Source organism: Lampris incognitus, chromosome 15 (assembly GCF_029633865.1).
Source record: "Lampris incognitus isolate fLamInc1 chromosome 15, fLamInc1.hap2, whole genome shotgun sequence".
NCBI classification, from domain to species: domain Eukaryota; kingdom Metazoa; phylum Chordata; class Actinopteri; order Lampriformes; family Lampridae; genus Lampris; species Lampris incognitus.
The window spans coordinates 17,001,826-17,023,064 of NC_079225.1; the positions used below are offsets into that span (position 1 = coordinate 17,001,826).

Sequence of the window (21,239 nt, forward strand, 5' to 3'; positions counted from 1 at the left end):
ACCACCCCAGTCTGCCACGCCACAGGTACTGTCCCCGACCCCCACGTGTCAGTCAAGACAGACTTTTTTATTATTATTTAATTATTTTTTTTATTTTATTTCTATTTTTTTTAATGTTTCCCTTTTAATGCCACAGTGTGCAACTACTTGCATTGTCCAAATGTCCTTTCAGTTGTCTGAAAGTTCACGTCATAAAAAAGGTATTCAGACTAAATTACATATTCGTGCTGTACTTGTTATTAGCCAAAACCTATTGAAGAAAGGAGGAAAAAATGAAGACCCGCTTAAATTTGTTAATTAAGTCCTGTGAAACGTTAAAAAGAAAACACGTCTTTTTCGGGCAGCTTTAATGTTCCTTGTCTTCAAAAATCTAGCTAAACGTAGAACTTTGAAAACTGATGGACCTGTTGTTGAAGAATGCTCTGCACTTCTTTAGGTCAGGCAAGTCTCTTCAGTTAGTGTGAGTGTCAGTCAAACAGGCAACGCATCAAGTGTTCTGCACCAATCTTTAAGTCTGCAGCTGTCGTCAGCATGCTGGTGTGGAATTTCCTCATATCCACCCAGACCTATTTTAAATGGACCTAATTAAGCTGTAAAACGTGAAGGGATTGACCTGTGATGTGATACGCATGCTGTAAACGAATATCTGCGCTAGTGTGCCCAGTTTCCATTCCTCAGAGTGTTATAGATGATAATGCTGGTCAAAAGTTGCTCTATCCGGCAGGTTTTATGTCTTTTCATAGTTTATGACGTGATGAAGTGTTGTTTTATTATGAGAAGAAAAAAAATCTGTCTGCAAACCGAATTTTCTGCATAGAGCAAAAAAGATCTGATGTGTCTGTCGAGAATTAAAATCCCGTCCCCACTTGATTCCAAGACTTTTACTCCACCACCAAATAAAGGAGTGTAGAAATGAAGTGACGCTGTCGCCTGCTTTCTCTCTCCCCCCCCCCCCCCCCGCCAACAACACGGCATAGGTATGCCTTGGCACCCTGCAGAGGAGGAGGGGGACTGTCAGAAAAAGGAGATCTGTTCGTGTGATCCGGACATAGCTCTGTGACAGCCAGCGCACCTCCAAGAGAAAGCTCTGTTGTTCTTCCCTCGCGGCCCCCGAGGCAAGAGAGTGAATGAGCAGCGGACAGCTCACCTCCACCCCCCACCCCCCTGCGAGGAGGAGTCTCGGGGCTGGGGTGGAGGGAAACGGGGGGTGTGTATTGCTCTCTCTCCTTTGCATACATGCTCGCACGCCTTCCCCACTCCTCCTCTGTGAGAGAGAGAGAGAGAGAGAGCCCAGAGAGAGAGAGCGAGCTCAGAAAGAGAGAGAGAGAGAGAGAGAGAGAGAGAGAGAGACTCACACCCCCGCATACTCAGGCTCTCTGTCATAAAGTCACTTACTTACACACAGGTATACAGCACGCTGAGGTTGTTCGAGAGAGAGGACAGGAGAACGAGAGAGAGAGAGGACAGGAGGGAGAAAGAGAGAGAGCGAGACTCACACCCCCGCATACTCGGGCTCTCTGTCATAAAGTCACTTACTTACACAGGTATACAGCACACTGAGGTTGTTCAAGAGAGAACAGGAGAGCGAGAGAGAGGAAGAGAGCGAGAGAGAAGACCTGCCACCGGTTGCTGAGACTTGAGCGTTCCAGGAGGCTCACAGATAACCTGCCCTATGTGCGGCTCCTCTCAAGGCTTCACGGTGAGTACAGCAACATCAGCCCCGTCTCATCGTTTCTGTTTCGTTTGCTTGGGCAGAAGTGCACATCTTCAATTAGGCCATTCCACATAATTGCTGCTTAATCTTATCAGCTTTACAGCACCGATGCGGGAAGGCTGCATATTTATATTTCTGTCGTGTCACTGTTCCACGAAAGGTGACAAAGTCAACGAGAATGGAGAAGTGGTTTCTAAACTCAGCATGTCAGATATCATCCTGCCTGCACAGCTGTGAGCCTCTTGGCTCACGTCTTGATTTCAGAAGATATTTTCTGCTGTGTCATTGGGTTTCATGGTTTCGGTGGGACATGTCACCCTTGTCACAGTCATTCCGTGTACAAGCTTGTGGTAACTAACATAGTTAAAAAAAAACCCACTGAAATGTCAACTATCAAGCTCAACTATGCGTGCTTTCATTTGCATCACTGTCCTTTTCTTGACAATTTCAAACAGGGTCATGTTCTGTTACTGAAAAGTACACGCTACTGTACGATTCCATAGGATATAAGCAAACTTCTGTCTTTTCTATATCTACTTGGAAAGCCCTGGTACTCTAAATTATTAAAAATACAGGGAAAGAAAGTCTCATGAGCTCCATGTATGACTGCCAGAGCCTCTTATCTAGCATTGTGTTAGAAGGAGATGAACCAAAACAGAAGGTTTTTACAGTCTTGCAACTTTTGAGAGTACATTTACAACAACCGTCTTTTCTATCAAAGCGACATTATCGTCGTTTACACTTTTTTCTTCCTCTGTTTACATTATAGCAGTCAGTGCACTTTGCCTTTGTCAGGTTGAGTTACCTTCCGCCGGCCTTTGAAAGAAGAATCTTCCTGAGGAGGGAGAACTAGTGCGGGGAGAGAGAGAGAGAGAGGGACAGAGCGGTGTAAATCTGGCTGAGAGCCAGGTCCCAGTCAGCTCAGAGGAAGTCTGGACGATTCACTGGGAGCACTGGTTTCCTTGTGAAAGTGGTCCTGCTTCAGCGCTGACGTGCACAGGAACCTCCCTTATAGCTCAAGGCTCGTGGTTCGGGTAGACACAGGATGTTTGGGACAGTCGGGGCAATGGGGCAGCAAGCATGAAGGTTCCACTTTGAAGTTTGTTTGTCCGGTAGTGGTGGCGGACGGTGAAGTAAGACAAGACCCCCCCCCCCCGTCTCCGCCCCTCCGCCCCTCAATCCTCCTCTTAATCATCTCTACCTTGTCACTACCTCCTGTCTGTCACACCTCACACTTAGGATTGTAATTCTGGTTCCAATGAGGACTGCCCCCCCCCCATTTTCATGTTATTTTTACCATTGCAGAAATAGTTTAAGTACTGGGTAAATGAGACATAGGGACTAAATAAACCCAGGAGGCATAGCTTTGCAAAAATCTAGCTCAACTCAGAAAATTGGAGTAATTATAAGTCTAGGATTATTGAAATACATAAAGATTTCAAGCCAAAATGGGATAAAAGAAAATCAAAATCATTTAATTAATAGTAATATAGCGTCAAATAGTGGCGTTTCGTGCATAGTAGGTAACTTTTGATTAAACTATTGCACTTGTTGAATGAACTGTATGGTTGTCAGAATGACACTGAATCCATGATAGGTCAGTTATGTTGACTGATGAACATCGAACCTGGGTTCCCTGAACCACGGGCGACTGAGCTAACCAGTCAACTAAAGGGTCCTACTCGTTAGCCAGAGTAGACTCGCTAGCCCTTAGCCAAGGCCTAGTGAGTCTACACATCTGTGGTCATACGCTGTTACACTAACAATTTCCTCACAAAACAGAAGTGGCAAACTTCCTACATTGCTGTATAATCCTGTGTTTTCCGTAGGCCTCCTCCCCGCAGCACAGTGCAGCCATGCTAACCTCAGAGGGGCCCCTGCAAAGCACAACGGTTGCCACCGCCGTCACGACGCCAGACGTGGACATGAGCTCGTGGAGCGAGGCAGAGTTTGAGGAGAGGTGCACTTACGTTATCAAGGACCAACCTGTGGAGGAAGAGTCTGAAAACCGGGGCAGGACGTGTGCTGAGCGATCCCTACCCAGAAACCTGGCTCTCAAACGCTGCCCCGACTCAGCAGAGGTATGGAGCGAGGAAGACGTTGCTCCGCTTTAATAAGCCAGATGTGATGTACTGAGAGCACCCTAGCCGCAATGGTTTTTTTTCCTCTCAGTTATGACATTTATGTTCAATGTGAACGAAACTTTGGGGGATTTTTAACGTTTTTCAAACTTTCCTTGGGTACTTTACTTCCACCAGACCTTGAAACGTTGGTTAAAAAAAAAAGGATTCAGTAGTCTTACCCGATTCATCCCATTCGACCTTTATTCTCAACCTTCCCAAACAACTTGCAAGAAATCCTACTTGCAATCAAAGGACAAAAGTAGTTATGATACAAAGTGAGTAATACAGGAATGAAGTTGAAGTGTCAATACATCCCTCCATATATGGCAGGCCTGTGTAAATGTGTGCTGCAAGTGTGCAAAGTTTGTGTAACTGCCGATTCCTTGCGTCATTCTAACATCCTCCCGTCCACTCATCTATCCCCGGGCAGGAAGCGCTTGACATGTTGTTGTCTAATTTCGGCTTTTCCTCTCGACAACGTATGTCTTGAGACAAAGATGAGACAATGGCGAACCCTCATGTTACATAGCCCGAGGTCTCCATGAGTCCCAGCCCATTGTTCCTGCACACAATTACACCGTAAAGCCGAAACACTGGGACCCACCTTGCGGATAACAGCGTAAATACTCCTCCAGACGAGTGTGTGTCAGCTCCAGCTATTTGCCTTAAGATGGGCTGATCAACATGTTCAACCGGATGGACTGGGGCGCAGGGATTGGCGGTAATGCCACATCAAAGTTGGTCTTCAGATACGTAAGAAAAGACAAAAGTGGGTGTTTGTGAGGACGTATGGGGGGGGGGGTTTCCTGTTGAGATACACAATAGAGGATTAGTCTTTGTAGTTGAGAGAGAGAGATCATAGTCAGGTGAGATCGAATGAGGTATCCCAGGTGTCTCCTAGCTAAATACCTGCACTACCACTTTGACCTTATAATAAAGTCTGTCTGGGGTCTGGACGACTCCAAAGAGCAGGAGCTAGTGGGTACATAGGGGTAGACTGTGGCAAGTGGGAATCAAAAAGACGCTCAGACAAAGCCGGTGAGAGCGGGCAGAGCCGCCTGGATTAACAGTTTCTGAACTGTGTGCGGAAGGCACTACAACATGAGAGTATCTCGGGGTTGAAAGGGAAGAAGGCATCAGCGATGCTTTGGGGCCTTTGAAGACAGAGTTTAAGGTGCCGTTGACTGGCCGGGGTGTGCCCATGACACCTTATCCGTTCTTCTCCACCCTGGAGGTTTGAGACAGCTCTGAGTTTCACACCTGGAGGTGTCAGAACAAGAGGGGTGTTTAAATTTTAATATGGCAGAGAAACTAAAGATAACCCGTCTAATTGGCTTTTGAAATATTCATCATGAGAAAGAAACAACACGGCGCTCTTTCACGGCCTCTACAGTTCCCATTTTCAGACTTTCTTTCGAAAACATTGCATGGTTAGTTCAAAGCCAACATGCTATATTTCTGGTTTAACTGAATGGACAGACAGGGGCTCTACCTGCCAGATATGGACCACTGTAATCTCCATCATCTTCCTCTCTTATTGTTCAAACTTTGGGCGGCACGGTGGCCCGGTGCTTAGCGCTGTCGCCTCACAGCAAGAAGGGCCTGGGTTCGAACCCCAGGCTGTCCCAGGTCCTTTCTGTGTGGAGTTTGTATGTTCTCCCCGTGTCTGTGTGGGTTTCCTCTGGGTGCTCCGGTTTCCTCCCACCATCAGTAAAGACGTGTGTTAGGGTTCATGCTCCTGTCTGTGCCCCTGAGCAAGGATATGGAATGATGAAGTGGAGTTGGTCCCCGGGTGCTGCACGGCGGCTGCCTACTGCTCCTAGCTACACAGCTAGGATGGGTGAAATGCAGAGTGTAATTTCCCCATGGGGATCAATAAATTATCTCAAAATCAAAAGAAAAAAGACTGTGTTAGTAGTGACTAACAATGTCGTATCCTGCTTGTCGAACAGGTGCTGGCCGTGACCAGTAAGGAGCCGATTCCAAAGGGGACCCGTTTTGGCCCTCTGGTCGGGGAGAGCTACACCAACGAAACTGTGCCAAAAGACGCCAATAGGAAATATTTTTGGAGGGTGAGTGAAGAGCACGTGTGTGTGTGTGTGTGTGAACATTTCAACAGCGAGTCCATCCTGTGTGTCCCACTGGAGTGGCTCGTTCGGTTGCAGGCTGGCAGCGAGCTGGCATTTGTGGTCTGACATCCTGTGAATCGATGCCTGCGCCTGCCTGCGAACGCTTGGGTATCTTTATATGTCACTGTTCAGATGCAACAAATTCCCTCCTCACATTCTGAGCACCGCATGTGTGGGTGAGCATGTGTGTGTGTGTGTGAGCGTGTGTGTGTGTGTGTGTGTGTGTGCGTAGGCGTGTGTGTGTGTGTCTGAATTTCTCTGGGTGTCGTAGATGGTTGGGCCGTCTGAGGCATCGCACAGCTGTTTGGTTTCAGTGACGCGTCAGTTCTCTTTCTCTCTCCGCTTCTCTCGGCAGTGCCACGGTCTGGCTGCCAGTAAACACACCATAGGCTACACACACCGCTCCTGGGTCTCAGGCTTTCACACTGACTAAGCAAGGATGTGGCTTTAAGCCCGAGAGCTATTACTTCACACTGCAAGCGCTGGAGCAGAATCAGGACATTGGTCCGCTCGTGGTCTTCTATGACACATAGCCGGGTAGTATCAGTTATCCTGCAGCGGCTCTGAGAGAATAAGACTCCATCACACGGCAGCACGGCCATAAGGCCGCCACTTCAGAGCCGTTTAACTCGTGCAAAAAGGGTGCCTTCGAGGAGCAAATAGTTTCCCATTTGTTCAAGAGGCGTCTCGAAGCAACCGTCTCCAAGGTGAACGAAAGCAACCCTGTCCTCCGCCTCTATAAATAATATTATTGCTTTTACTACTAGTCCAAGAAGTTTAGCATTGACGTAACGTTTAGGAGATGGTTCATTACGATTCTCGTCTACACAAATGACTCACTAAATTCCGAGACTGATAGGTGAGGGTGTGTGTGGGTGATTGTAGTGATACTATACATCGTCTTAAAGTGAAATTTTTTTTTTCTTTTGCTGTTGTAACCCTATACTTGTGTACCACAACGACACACAAACAACAACTCCCTTACCTCAGAGCACACATTTACCATAAAGGCCCGCGGAGCTTGACGATACCGCTGATGTAGTCATCTATGACTCTCCCCTCCTCTCTTTGTACCCCGTCTGTTTTTCTCACACCCTGCAGGTATTCTCTGAGGGCCGCTTGCACCACATCCTGGATGGTTTGAATGAGGAGAGAAGCAACTGGATGCGTTACGTCAATCCGGCCTGCGGCACTCGAGAGCAAAACATGGTGGCATGCCAGAACGGCCTGGACATCTACTTCTACACGATACGGCCGCTGCAGCCGGGTCAGGAGCTGCTGGTGTGGTACTGCCCTGAGTTCGCCCGGCGCTGCAACTACCCGCCGCTGAGACAGCTGGTTGCTGACAGTAAGCGAAACATCCTTGTTTTCTCTGTGTGTGTGTGTGTGTGTGTGTGTGTGTGTGGTGAGTGGGTCGCAGGGGTCAGTATGAGTTGCTCATATCTATATGAATGAGTCACGCTAGCAAGACGCTTGAGCGAACGGTAATGCAAAATAACAACTGTCTTGCAAAACAGTGGTGGACATCCCTGATGTGCGGCCGCTCGGAGGAAAGCTTTAAGTCGAAGCGGTGGCCAACTGGCGTCCTCTTTGTGTGGGTGTCTAACAAGTTATACAGTCACGCCCATGGGCTTTTGTTGAGAGTGGACACAAAGGAAGAGAGGGGAGAAGTGAAAGGAGAGAGGGCCAGTCTCCAGGTGTAGCCATAGTCCCTGTGTAAGGTGAGACCGATTTCAAGACTAAAGGCAATATTTCAACTCCCGTCTTTTCTTTTTTTTTTCTCAACCTATACAGAAACACAGCTGGTGGATCACTCGCACACATACCAGTGCACATGCAAGGCCGGTACAAACATGGAGTCAGGCATTCATACTTACCTGCAGCGCACCAACACGCTCATGCAGACACACACACACACACACACACACACACACACACACACACACACACACATGCATGAGGTGCCGACAGCATTTTGGCACGGGCCTGTTCATTTATTTGGGTCTTGAAGAAGAAGAGAAGGTAGGAAGCGCCCCAGTGACTACTTGAACTTCCTGGTGAGGCGTCCCACTGACAGATTGATATCTCACTGAGTGTCGGTTGTTTGTTTGCTGAGAGCTCACCACTTAAAACTGGGGGGGAAGGGCAGGACAGGCGCGCACACATGAGATAAGTGTAGCTCTGGGTTTGCGAGTGTGACTACTGTGCCTTAAAGTGGAGGTGACATGACATTTTGCACGTTGCATTCCTCTTGTTTGTCTACTTTTGTCCTTTGTCTAATCTCGAGTGACTCAGTAAAACAGAATCTCTCTCTCAGCTGACTTCCTGGGTATACTGCACAACAACACACCGAGATCGGACCTAGATTTGGTTTCGGATGTCATGAGGTTGATCTGTGTTTGTAACCAGAATGAAACAAGAAAGCGTTACCCATCAAGGCGAATGGTGCAAAAGTCTGGCTCTGACTGGTAAATTTGTCAGCTCAACGTGCACATTTTTAAAGATTATTTCTCTCCGGGCGGGAAAAAATCCCACCATCTCATCTGGTTGGTGAACTCGGTGGTCCTCCAGCCACTGTGGCAGGTGCATGGGAAGAAAACTTAGTTCCTTACTGTGAGTATGGCTGTAATGTCAGGTTGGTTACACTCATGCTCTATTGAAAGATCAAGGGGAACATAGTATAGCCACACTATCTTCTCCTCCACAATATCTGTATTCTGATACAACCCCTATTGTTTCACTTCTGGTATCCGCTTTCACAGACTGCCCAGGCAGGTCTCGAAGACTGCAGACGATCTTAACAGATACAGACAAACACACTCATCTGATAAAACCACACTTAAGTTTTTCCTTTTCATCAAAGCATACAGGAACAGGTTGGACTAGGGTAGTTTCCTCTGTTGGCGCATGGAGGCAGAGCCACTGGCTGCAGAGATGTCAAAAGGGAGTTGATGAGTGTATGATCACAGACTGATATGAGTGCCAGGGGCATGTGTGTCACTGGGATCTTTTGTTAGGAGATGACAATGAGGTATAAATGTGTCACTGGCGCACATGACATATTGCAAATCACGTAATGAGAAGAAGATACTACAATAGCAGTTTTGAGGCTAGGGCCAAAAAAACTCATTTCATGTCTTAATGCCCTAATGTCTTGTATGCATTTCTGCATCTTCTTTTGTTCCCACAGAACAAGGTTTGAGTCAGGAGAGGAACACAGGGAAGAGGGGGCACAGTGTCTGTGAAATCCTCAAGGAAGAACCGGTCAAATCTCTGCCTTCTGCCCCCCAATGCTTGGACAGTCCTCTGTCCCAAACCAGTTCGCCGATATATCCCATCTGCCCCCGTGTGGTCTATCCCCTTAACCCCCACCCCCACTCAGAATCCATCCACGGCCTCGGTTATGCACCAATGCCCCATTCTGGCTCCCCGGCTTCTAAACAGGAAGGTGTGAGTAGGCCTGTCACATCCCATTTACACTTTGCCTTAAAGCACAACCCGGGCCCCATTCCAGCCAAACTTTACCCAGAGTCCTCTGTGTCTGATTGTGTCCACACTGGTCTCAGGCACACCCCGTATCTGCTGCCTCACTACCCCCTTGGCCTCAGCAGCGTTCTACCTCACTCATATCCCTTCCATAGTGAGCGGCTAAAACCTCACCTACCGCTTCCATCTCATTTATTGCCTTTCGATGCCTACACACACTACCTACATCCTTCCGCTGCCAGAGGACACAAAGACTTGGCACTTGCACTAACCAACACCAACAGCAAGGACCTCATCTCCACAAGGACAAGCTACCTCAAGATCCCCAATGTCACATCACAGGATGACCCGAGAGACCTCAAACACTCCCCCTCCAGCAGTTTGTACGGCGATCTCCCCTTACCTGCCACCTCCAGTGCTTCATTCATGGCCACCTCCCTTCGGGGGGCACTGTCCACTCTTTTACCCAGAGGGGGTTCACCTCCCGTGGGTATGGCTGCCTCTTTAGACTGCTTGCCATCCAAACCCACTTCTGCAATGCAGAGGACCAGGCCAAGCAGTGCTGAAGATGCAATAGACCTCACAAAAAACAAACGAGGGGGACGTGCAATTGGTTATAAGACCCTCTCTTACCCTCTTACCAGGCAGCATGGAAAGATCCGATATGAGTGTAACGTCTGTGGCAAGCTCTTTGGACAGCTGTCCAACCTTAAGGTCAGTTACCAACCATGTCACAATGAAAGCAACCAGCCAAAGTCCTGTTAATTTTTTTAAATTCCAGTTGTTTTGTAAAATAGTGACCATGGATAGAGTGGAGAGTAGGAAAGGGTGACAAAATGTGGGTATTACACTAATTACACACATATTGTCCTCAGGTCCATCTTCGAGTGCACAGCGGAGAACGCCCATTCAAGTGTCAGACTTGCAGTAAGGACTTCACCCAGCTGGCTCACCTGCAGAAGCACAACCTGGTTCACACAGGGGAGAAACCACATGAATGCAAGGTACAGCTGTAATCTCTACAAAAGGACCCTACAGTTTAATACATCGACACAGTATCTATCCGGTTTAGAGTAACAATTCTGTTACTCAAGTTACACATGACAATAAAGTTGAGCTTGAACTTGAGCTGTAAAGACATACCTGTTAATGTTCAACCATGCAACAAGATTGTGAAAGTCTAGATGGCATAAAGCATCTCACACCCATTCTCAATGTAACTGACTCAACTCAGGTGTGCCACAAGCGTTTTAGCAGCACCAGTAACCTGAAGACCCACCAGCGGCTCCACTCTGGCGAGAGGCCCTACCAGTGCAAGCTGTGTCCGGCTCGTTTCACCCAGTTTGTGCACCTCAAGCTGCACAAACGTCTTCACACTGGAGAACGCCCACATCGGTGCCCCCGGTGCCCGCGTGCCTTCCTTCACCACTGTAGCCTCCAGGCTCACCTCCAGGGCTTCTGCCCTCTCTCCCCCTCTTCAGCCCCCCACAGGCCTACGGCGGAGGAGCTGCACCGAGTCAACGCTGAGATCGAGAGGTTTGACATGAGCGAGGCGGCGGAGCAGCTCGAGGTCTTGGCCACAGAGTCTGAGCCGGACAAAAGGGATTTTGTTTCCTTTATGAAAGAGTTGGAGAGGCAGACGTCCTCCATCAGAGGGGAGAGCGTGTCCTCAGGGATGAGCATCGACGGGACAGTAGAGGAGTCCTCTGCACATTGGACGCATCACAACAGCCCTGTGCATTTCCATCCAGCCAGCATCAAGCTGGAGTCAGACTACATATCAGAGCCCTAAGACATCCTTGTTAATCCAACCATATAATCCTTAGAGGTCAGCGCAGCAGCTGTCTGTTGCTGCCCTATTTGAAGTAAAGCCTTATCTCTAGCGTGGATAGCCTTGGGAATTAAGCACGCCCAGGGCCTATTGACTTCACTGTGCTGATGTCTAAATCATAATTAATTTATTACACTCCTACTGATTAATATAAAATTTTACAAACTGACATATTTGTGATATGTTTTCTACTGTCTATTTTGTAACTCTTCAAAGTTTTCATAGATGGAATAACAACTAAAAATATAATTATTGCTTAAGAAAGTGTGCGGGGTTTTCTTTTCGCTCTCATTGCTTTCTGTGAGTTTGAGTCTTCCACTTTTGTTGCAGTGTGTTTATGTGCGCTAACACATCGATTTAACCTGTAGATATAGAGATGCATATCTGTGCGATATCGAGAGATAGAGGGAGGGATACTGCGTTTGCGTGAATGTGTGAGCATTTGCTTCTGGATGAACGTGGCCTCGTAGCGATGCTTGATGTGGTGTCAGAACTTGTTGGGGGACTTGAAATGAGCGTCAGAAAGCTTCAGCATACAAGAAGAAGTTAAGAAAAAGTGCTAAAAAACTTTTTTTAAAAGTTAGAAAAGTCAAAAATTACCTCGGCAATTATAGCACCCCAATACTCATTTTGCACAAACACTCCCATGTCAGTTTCGGTGTGAATCACTTGACCCCAATGAAGCATCCATAGTAGATGACGCCACAGTCTGTCCCACGGTAGCATAATAATTTTTTAACGATTTCTGAATCCCACCGCGTTTCTTAATACACGTGGCTCTAAAATAAATGGTGATAAACAACTATACTGATAAACAGCCATTGTAAAGAGAAGCCGAGCACAGGCGGCCCCTTTACGGCCCTTTGTGAAGAACGAGAGCTTGCATAGTAACCACAGCATATAACAGCCAAGTTAGAACGACAATACAGAAACACAATAAAACGGATCACAACTGGCTTGCAGGTCCACCTGAGGGTTTTAATGCATACCACAGTGTGAATGCAATGCAAACGAACTGAGGCTTCCTCAGTTGGTCTAGTCAGAAAGGCACGAACTGAGGAAGCCTCTTGGATGAGAGGCAAAACATCTTCACGGATATATACCAAGTCCAGCTGCACTTGATTCAACTCCTTTGGATAACCATGGCCTGGATGAATGAGAACATTCACAGACAATGCAAACAAAGTATACACCACCAAGGTGGAGCTGGAAGGATAACTGGTACGGATAAAGCTTACTCGGTAAAACTCGGACGCCATGGTGGAAGCCAACACATCAGCGATACAAACTCAGTTAAAAATTATGAGTCAAACACTCATAATTTGAATTCAAACAAGTCAGACCACAGACAACAGATTCTTCAAAAAAGGTTAACCACCATCTGACTCCTCTTCCTCAGTGACACGTTTTGCATGAGCTAGTTTGAGGAAGGATAAGCTGCAGAGTAAATAACAGGAGTGGGTAAAAAGACGTGATTCTAACCTCAATATGCTCGCTGAGAATAAAACACAGCAGGGGAGGAAGAGGTACTATACCCAGCAGCTTTCAGCACTGAGGGGCGCTTCATAGAAACACTAAGGGTGGAGTGGTTAAAGGATGAGGGGATAGTTGAATGGGTGGTATGTGACGGTGCAGTTCCCAATTCAGAATTGCCCGGATGACAGAAATCTAGGGTTGGCATAAAGGTCGATTAGATGGGTCTCCAAGGTGGAGGCAAGGTGACCCGTCCCCTCCGCCGGGATGCAACGGTCCCTTTAAACGTGTGCGGTGACGTCACATATTTTTTGACAGAAGGCTGGCCGCGGGAGGAACAGGAGGGCTAGGGGATAGGTAACGGATCTACGGACGGGGAAGGATGCCTAGGATAATGTCACCGGAGCGCTCTGCAGCCCGCGTATCCGTATCATGATAACCGCTGCCGGGGCCGCGGCGGCCCGCGGGATGCCGTCGGCGGCGAGGCGGAGCGGCTGCTGGGTGGCGTGGTGCCAGGCGGTCCTGTTCGGCGCCTCGGCGCTGGTTATCGCGGCCGAGAGGAGCGCACGTAAGTGGCCGGCGAATTTCTGCAGCAGATGAGTTGCCCGTTTTGCTAAGTGTGTGAAATTAAAAAAACAAAACAAAACAAAACAACGCCTCTTTAGACGAAACAAAACGGTGTCAGTGAAAACGTCTGATTTGCGTTGGTTGGCAGCAGTTAAGGAAAATGGGTTTTGCGCGATAATGGTGGTACAGGGGGGCTCCTCCAACAGCCATACTGTGCCCGTGCTTCTGATAATGATGCTAGCTTAGCTACCGAGCTAGCCAGTAGCTGGGCAGTTATGAGTTACCGGCGGCGTTGGACAACTCCCCCTTTTGCAGTTATAACGGCAGGTTTTCTACCTGTAAGATAAATCGCTGTATTCCGGCGGAAGTGTGAATTTGAAGAAGAAGAAGAAGAAGAAGAAGAAGAAAACCAAGCTTATTGATGCAGCGTCGTTACTAACGTCACCCATGTCAGGAGCATCTTGCGTGCACTCGGCTGCTGAGCGCGCGTTCAGGTGGGGTGCCTCGTGTCCTCTGCGGGCTGTTAAGCAGGAATATGGATGCCCGTCCGAACACAACGCAACAGCGAAACCGCCCGCGCGGGCAAAACGTCACCATCGTTCCTATCTCGAGCCCGCTGGTGCGTCTGCGAGGGGCGCTCAGGTGCGCCCAGACCGAGGTCGCGGATCGATGACAAGGACGGGACGCAGGAAGATTAAGCGGCTGAATGCGCACAAAAACAAAATGGATTTTCGTCCTGCTAACGTTGTCCTGTGCTCGGTCGTACGTTTAAAAATAACCCGGGTCTGGAGCGCCGCCGGTGTCATTCACAGAAAGACGAGGCGTCGGGCAAACCAATCGATACCGTAAAGACAGCCTGGTCCCCAAGGACCTTGCCGAATCAGGTTTTAGAAGCGCGAGTCCTTCTTCAATTCTCGGACGGGTCAGAGGCTTTCATAAGTATGCAAACGCAAGCTAATCGAAGCCCAGCCCTTCATATGCAAGCTCATATAACAACAGGCCACAAAAAGTTGAACCGTGCATTCGTGCAACGAGGTGGGTGTATGCGCACTGAGCTGTGTTTTGGGGTCTACTTTCTGACACACTTACTGCAGATAGCCTTCTGTCACTGAATACATACATTTATTTACCGGGCTTTGTGTTGCTATTGTGTTTCCTCAACACTTAGCCAGAATCATTGGAATGACACAAAACAGGATTAAGGCATTTTTAGCTTTTACATATGAATTACCAGTGACCAAACAATCCTCTGTTTTAGAGAATGCTGTATAGTACATGTGAGTGTGTGTGTGTGTGTGTGTGTGTGTGTGTGCGCTTTATAGTGATCTATTGTATAGGTTTCTACCTCTGGAACGAGGAGACGCAATGGGCAGGCCTAACGCTGGGCCTCTTCCTGCCGGGGACAGCGGTTCAGGTGCTGAGTGTGAAGTGGTACTACGATGATGGCCACGATCGACGATACTACCTCTCTGTCATACACTTTTTACACTTGGGCATCTTCAAAAGGTGCAATCTTATGTCACTATAATCAATCCGGATTTTGCAGGAAGGGCAGAGTCATTGTTTTAACCTCATGAAATGTGTGTTTTGCAAGATCTTGCATAAAAAAACCCATTAATTTATAACATTTACAGTACGATTTTATTTTAAATTGCCTGACAGTGCAGGTGCAGGGGTCAACCTTGTTGGAATGAAAAGATTAACAAAATCAATGTTTGCGTAATGTTCACTCCTTAGAGCAGATGGGGATATCAACAAATCTACATGGTGCATATTCCATAGACACAGGCATAGTTTGGAGAACTTCTCGTTGGATTTCTGTCAGAATGATATGCTTATTAGCCTGTCATTGAAATATTTTATCCTCTGGCGTACTCCGTCTATCTCATTACTTTGGTGTTTGTCTCCCTCCTCTGGCAGATTATGGGATTGCATGCGCTCAGTATTGCACATGCAGGGCTCAGTGGGTGAGTTTGGCGCTGCAGTCATGCAACAGGCAGATGTTGCGGCCCTTTGGCTGCTGGAGGCCCTAGTCCTCACCCTCCCCCAGAGCCTGCTGCAGGCATACGTGGTGGTGTCCACTGATGTGGGCATCTTGTCCCCAGGTAGGGGCACCATTGCTCCATTTCTTAATTATCATTTGATATTTCCGGTGTTGCTGATACAGGAGTTTACAAGTGTCCTGCTGATGTGCTTGTTGCTAGTCACTATAGATAGGAGTGTGGAGGAGTAATAAATGCCTGACCTTTTAACTCGATTATAGCCAAGCGGTTGTGCAAGAGACCAAATTGGAGGAAGGAGATAGTGTTGGGCTCATGGTACTCTCACACAAAATCTATTTTCTACTCTCTCTTTATCAGTCTATTTCAAATACACTGATGATAATATTACTATTACATGACAAATTAAAATCCCATGCAGTGAAATGAATAGGCAGGCTGCTTTGTTTGGTAAAACAAACAATAACTGACTATTGGTACAAGTATTGGACTAACTCACCACAATTCTTTCCTCCTTTCCTGTTCTGTCTTTCCTTCAGTGGCTTATTGCTGTGGCTTTTGCCTGCTGTCCATCTCCTGGGCCCTGGTGCTGTACAGTCGAGCGTGCTGTCTGATCCGACCGGGCCACCTGCCCATGCCCCCAGCCGCTTTGCTGTGCCAGCTGGTGTGGAGGGCGGGCATGCTGGGTGCCAGGGTGACCAGCCTCATGTTCTTTGCCAGAGTTTTCAACTGGTGGGTCTGTGGAGTAGCAGGTGAGCAAGAAACAACGATTTTATTCACAAGGTACAATAAATGTAGTGGAATTTGTGTGGGTTTGCATTGGTGCAGCGATGTAACGACAACATTGTGGCACAGCCCCGACATATTAATATATGGACATAGATATGGACTTCAGGGAGATTTTCGGGGAGATTTTTGGATAAATATCTTTTCTCTAATTTTTAACTAACGTGATCATCAGAGTAATCTGGTGTCTCTCCCGATGCTGTTAGAATTTCTTGTATCCTCACAGGGATCTCTCGCTCACTCCCAGTCTATTTTTACGCCGACCTCCAGGTTTCCACTGGCTCACAGCCTCCTTCTGGCTCATATCCCAGCAACCAGACATCTGCAATGGCCCCTGGTGCTGGCGTGCCTTCAACGGCATCATGGGGTTCATCCACATCTTCCTCTTCCTCAATGTCAAAGACGGGCCCTCGCGCTTCCGCATGGCAAGCTTCTACGCGGTAAGAGACGACCTTTTGACGTAACTGTAGGTATTCATTTTGTCAGCGACACATTCGATTTATTTCCTTATTCTCGTTTTTTGAGTGTCTGCATCTTTGTGCATACCATGCATAGTATTACTGTCTTATTGACCTATCCACATACCCACACATGCACTCACACTCAGGATGCTTTGCATCGTCATCCCCACCTCTGCATCCTCAGCTCTGGGTGACGTCAGGGCTGTCTGCAGATGACTGATGCTTTGACCTTCTCTTCTCCTTCAGTTTATGCTAGTGGAGAATGCCACTCTGCTACTGGCCGCCTCTGACTTCCTCAGCGAGGCATCATGGGACAGCATGACCCTCCCCACCGCCGTACTGTGCAGCTTTCTCCTCAGTGAGTCACTCTTCCTGCCTTTTTTTTACTCCCTCTTCCCATGGAGCGAGTTCAGAAGGCCTGAAGCGCTTCCTGTGGTTTGATTAGCATGTCGTGGGTGAAACATTACATCGTGTTTAAAGTAAATTACTGTCTCCAAAAGATTTAGATATTCACTGCTTCAGATGAAGGCTTGATTAAACAGCACTTGAAAATTTTTACTGGTTTTGATGAACTTGGGAGTATTTGCACTCACCCAACCCCGCCCCACCCCCGCTTCCTCGAATCTATGAAGCCGGGAACACACTAGAAGACTTTTAAAGTCCCAATTGATTGGGGAAACACTCGGCATCACACATTTAACCACTGAATTCCGTGGACTAAATTCACGGACAAGCAAACTTGTTATGACTGCAGTCGGAGAGGGAGGCGCACACACTTGCCGATGAGCTCAGACTTGTCCAGATTCCAGTCGTAAAAATCAAACATGTTTTGTGTAACGGTGACGGCTCTGACTGGTCGAAGGCTTGATCGGGCGAAGAGTGAGTTGACTCTTAAACCCCCACGCACTACAAGATAACGTGCCGACCCTTCCATGGTGACCTCCCCTCTTTTAACCTAGACCGGTGCAGACTCTCCACAGTCTTGATAATCAGCTGTCATGGTTAAGTCGGGGTTATATTTGGCTTTTAAATAGTGTGTTCTCGGCTTAAACGTGAGACTGAATATCAGTTTGTGAGTGACTTGAGTGAGTTAGAAGCCAGGTTCATTGGGTGCTTCACGTCTCGAGATTAGCCAGGAAAAAAATCTGAAATACTGAAAGAGAATACAAATTCAGGGAAAGAAAGTTAAGGACTTTGTGAACCTACAGTAACTCATACAGAAATTTGGCATCATATAGGATATTCAATCAGTATATTAAAATTAACCCTTCCCTCCTCTGTGCTATACAGGCACTACCTCTCTGGTCCTTTATTACCGATTCCTCCACCCCAAGTCGACAGAGATCTCCCAGGGCTTGAATCACAACCACATGGGCAGCACCTGTCTGGAGCGAGGGGAGTCCTCCTTCTCCCTTGGCAACAAGAGTCTTCCAGCCGCCTCCATTCACAACCACGGCAGCTTCTCCCTCTCAGGCGTGGCGGGTTCTTTGGTGGAGCACCCTGGCTCCTGCGGCGCCAGGCCCAACAGCTCATGCCCTTGCTACCACCACCACTGGCTGCTGATCCGGTTGGCCCTGAAGACAGGAGACCTGGGGAAAATCAACCGAGCATATGGGGCTGGCGGGGCTGCAGCCATACTGGACATGGAAGAGTACAACCCAGAATTTAAGAGCAATGATGGATTCACTACCACTGCAGGAGGCAGCTGTGACGAGATCTCCACCTCAGACTCGCAGGGGAAGGGTTTGGCGCCCATCTCGGACTGCAAGGAGGAATTCCAGAGTGTGAGTGAGCCCACGTCGACGGAGCAACGCGAAGAAGAGGATGACAGTCTGGAGATGGAGAGCCCACTGGAATCACCCACCTCGGACTTCAAACGCAGCTCACCAGAGGGCAAGTCTGTATTCGGAGACAGCCCAGAGCGCTACTTCTGCCCCACAGAGTCAAGCTCCACTCTCTATTTCAGCGCTGACCCACAATCTCCCAGCAGCACCAGTAACCCGCGTTTGGAACGGGACACCGGGGCCTTGGAGCAGGGCTCGCGCCTCAGCTCCATCCCTAGCGATCCAGCCCTTCACAGGGATGTCCGAGGGCTAGTGGGCCGGGTGGGGCCACGCTACACATCCACTCCAAAGTTAGACTCTGGGGTGCTGGACTCCCCACCCACTGTCGCCCACCTCACAGGCCCCAGGAGACAGCTCATAATGTCGCGTGGAGAAGAAGATGAAAACTTCTAGCTTTCTTATTGAAAGAATCAGAGAGAGAGAGAGAGAGAGAGAGAGAGTGACATTAACCTAGCCAGCGTCCGTATAATAAACCAAAATTTTGGCAAATAGGCTTTGTGATCCACTTGCCGTTGCAGGCTGAGATGATTGGCAACACTCTATATGATCACTATTAAGTGTGCTACGGTGTATATACTGACACATTTAAAAATAATGCAACGCCAGCTTGTAGTGTCTTCTAAACATACACACGTCTCAGATTATCAACAGCTGGGAAACACAGAGGTGAAACATCTACCAGTCTTCCTTGTCAGGCAGCGGTCAGACGATCGCACATCTTTATAGTTGGTGTGTAGAACTCAGGTGTGCACACCCCCTAACCTTTTACAAGATCTTTTAGGATTCTCGTAGTTTCTGACAAATGCATTGCAACAAATGTTTGACCAGTTCAACTATTCAGCAAAGAGACTGCGTGTTCTCCGAAATTGTAACGAGTCTGGGTATATTAACAAAGTCACTCTTGGTTATTTACAGCTGAAATCCATCCATTCATCCATTATCCAAACCGCTTACCCTGCTCTCAGGGTCGCGGGGATGCAGGCGCCTGTCCCAGCAGTCACCGGGCGGCAGGCGGGGAGACACCCTGGACAGGCCGCCAGGTCATCACAGGGCCAGCTGAAATCCGTGATTTCCCAAACTACAAACAAGGTGTAGCACCCATTGTCACATGTACGCAGTCAGTTCGGCAGTAAACAGTTCCCACCCTTGTAAAAATGGCATCCGCGGATCAAAGCGAATACAGGCAATCTAATATACAGCCAACTACATCAAATTATAGGGGAACACTGTTGTATTATAATGTGGACTGTAAAGTTGGTAGAATAGCTATCCAACAGAAGCATCGCCACATCGTCATCACGTTGAGATATTTTCATGTTTGTGTAAGAACATGTTTCTCGCTGCACCAGTGTTCAGGGTCAGTGATGTCAACGGATGATGCATATGGAGAGAATCTCCATCCTGGGTAAAGACACCAGTTGGTGTTATGTATGTAACCTGACTCCATGGTCCAGGTGTATGAAATAACTATTTATCAATGGAGCAAAACCCCAGATTTCAGCTTTAAAATAATAATTTAATTCATATGGGTGACTTGATTAGTCACAAAGTTGACTTCTGATTTTAGCAGATACAGATGAGTGGTTGTGTGGCGGCGTTATTGTGGGGAGTGCTCATGAGCAGTGGGGTGAGGAGCACGGCGGGTGGGGGGGGGTGCACATCTGAACAACATTCCTTTAAAATCTCAGCGCAGGCCGGAGCTTTGCTGGCTACATAAAAGCACAAGTCTTTTTCTGTATAATACATCTCCTGCTGTGATTTTTGTTATTCCCTTTGAAAGACAAATCCCCTGCTTCCTCTTCAAAGACCACACTATATTAATAGTCTGCCTCTTGTTGACCGACGTTGTGTAGCAGAGGGCTATGTCAACTTGGCAAAACCGTGTTTAATGTTTTAACTTTTCTTCTTTTTTCTTTTTTTTAAACTTTGTACCAAAAACATGTTGAACATGTAATTCACTGAATTGTGTTTTGAACTGGCGTCTTGAAGGGAGAAAGTATGTCTCAATGTCTCAGGCACCTATTTAACTTAGAGAAGAATCTTCAAAAGGTTAAATTTTAAAAAAAGAAAGAAAATATACTGTCTACGCAACTCTTGTGATCTTTTTTAATGTGATTTTGATTGCTATATCAGAGAGCAATTGTTTTATTTATTTATTTATTTTGCTGAACATTGTTCTTTAAAGAGGATCAAATTCAACACTGAAATTATGCTGTTTCATATTTTTCTCCTTCTCAGGTTATTTCCCATTCGAAATTATGATCTGCCACTGGTGGCTTTCAGAAGCAATAAATATCATATTGGGGTGACTTGAGGTGAAACGGTTGTGGTCACTTTTGACTCTAATTGGATGTGAGTATTTGTCCCTGTAGCACGCTGCATCATGGGTACAGTCAGGCATGAAGGCCCTGAATCTCAAAACAGAACATGATAGTATTCATATATTACAATTATTATAGATCAGTTAATTATTATGATTATAATTATACCAGAGAAGTTGTTCTTTAGCACAGATGGAAGTTAGTGTTAAGTATAACAGGGTACGCTGATGAAGTAAAATGTGTATATACACTTTAATGTAGTACGTCTTTTGTGCTCTGGTTACCAACCAGGATGTATGTCATTTGAAAATGTTCTTGTTTCCCTACCAAAGCTGCATGCACACAATTGCAATGAACAGGAAATATTGCCAAACAGCCCTCTTGTCATGACAGCACTTTAAATAGCAACAATAAGACATGGCCAGCTGAGCTGAGAAACCTGATCTTAGTAAAGGGAAACATGAACATGCTTTAGCACGCAACTTGGGCCAATAAGATATATTG

General features: G+C 47.2%; 2 protein-coding genes across 2 annotated transcripts; both read left to right on the forward strand.

Moving 5' to 3' along the window:
- The first annotated feature begins 1,448 nt into the window (after positions 1 to 1,448).
- prdm1c (PR domain containing 1c, with ZNF domain) lies at positions 1,449 to 11,514 on the forward strand. Its single transcript, XM_056294784.1, has 7 exons — positions 1,449 to 1,699; positions 3,544 to 3,795; positions 5,790 to 5,909; positions 7,068 to 7,314; positions 9,157 to 10,166; positions 10,328 to 10,456; positions 10,687 to 11,514. The coding sequence occupies exons 1-7, from the start codon at positions 1,673 to 1,675 to the stop codon at positions 11,242 to 11,244; spliced, it is 2,343 nt and encodes a 780-aa protein (XP_056150759.1). The 5' UTR covers positions 1,449 to 1,672; the 3' UTR covers positions 11,245 to 11,514.
- A 1,625-nt stretch (positions 11,515 to 13,139) lies between these two features.
- Positions 13,140 to 20,845, forward strand: xkr5a (XK related 5a). Its single transcript, XM_056294842.1, has 7 exons — positions 13,140 to 13,324; positions 14,646 to 14,829; positions 15,244 to 15,428; positions 15,863 to 16,075; positions 16,380 to 16,549; positions 16,817 to 16,928; positions 17,861 to 20,845. Exons 1-7 carry the CDS (start codon positions 13,189 to 13,191, stop codon positions 18,805 to 18,807), a joined length of 1,947 nt encoding a protein of 648 aa, XP_056150817.1. The 5' UTR covers positions 13,140 to 13,188; the 3' UTR covers positions 18,808 to 20,845.
- Positions 20,846 to 21,239: the final 394 nt, after the last annotated feature.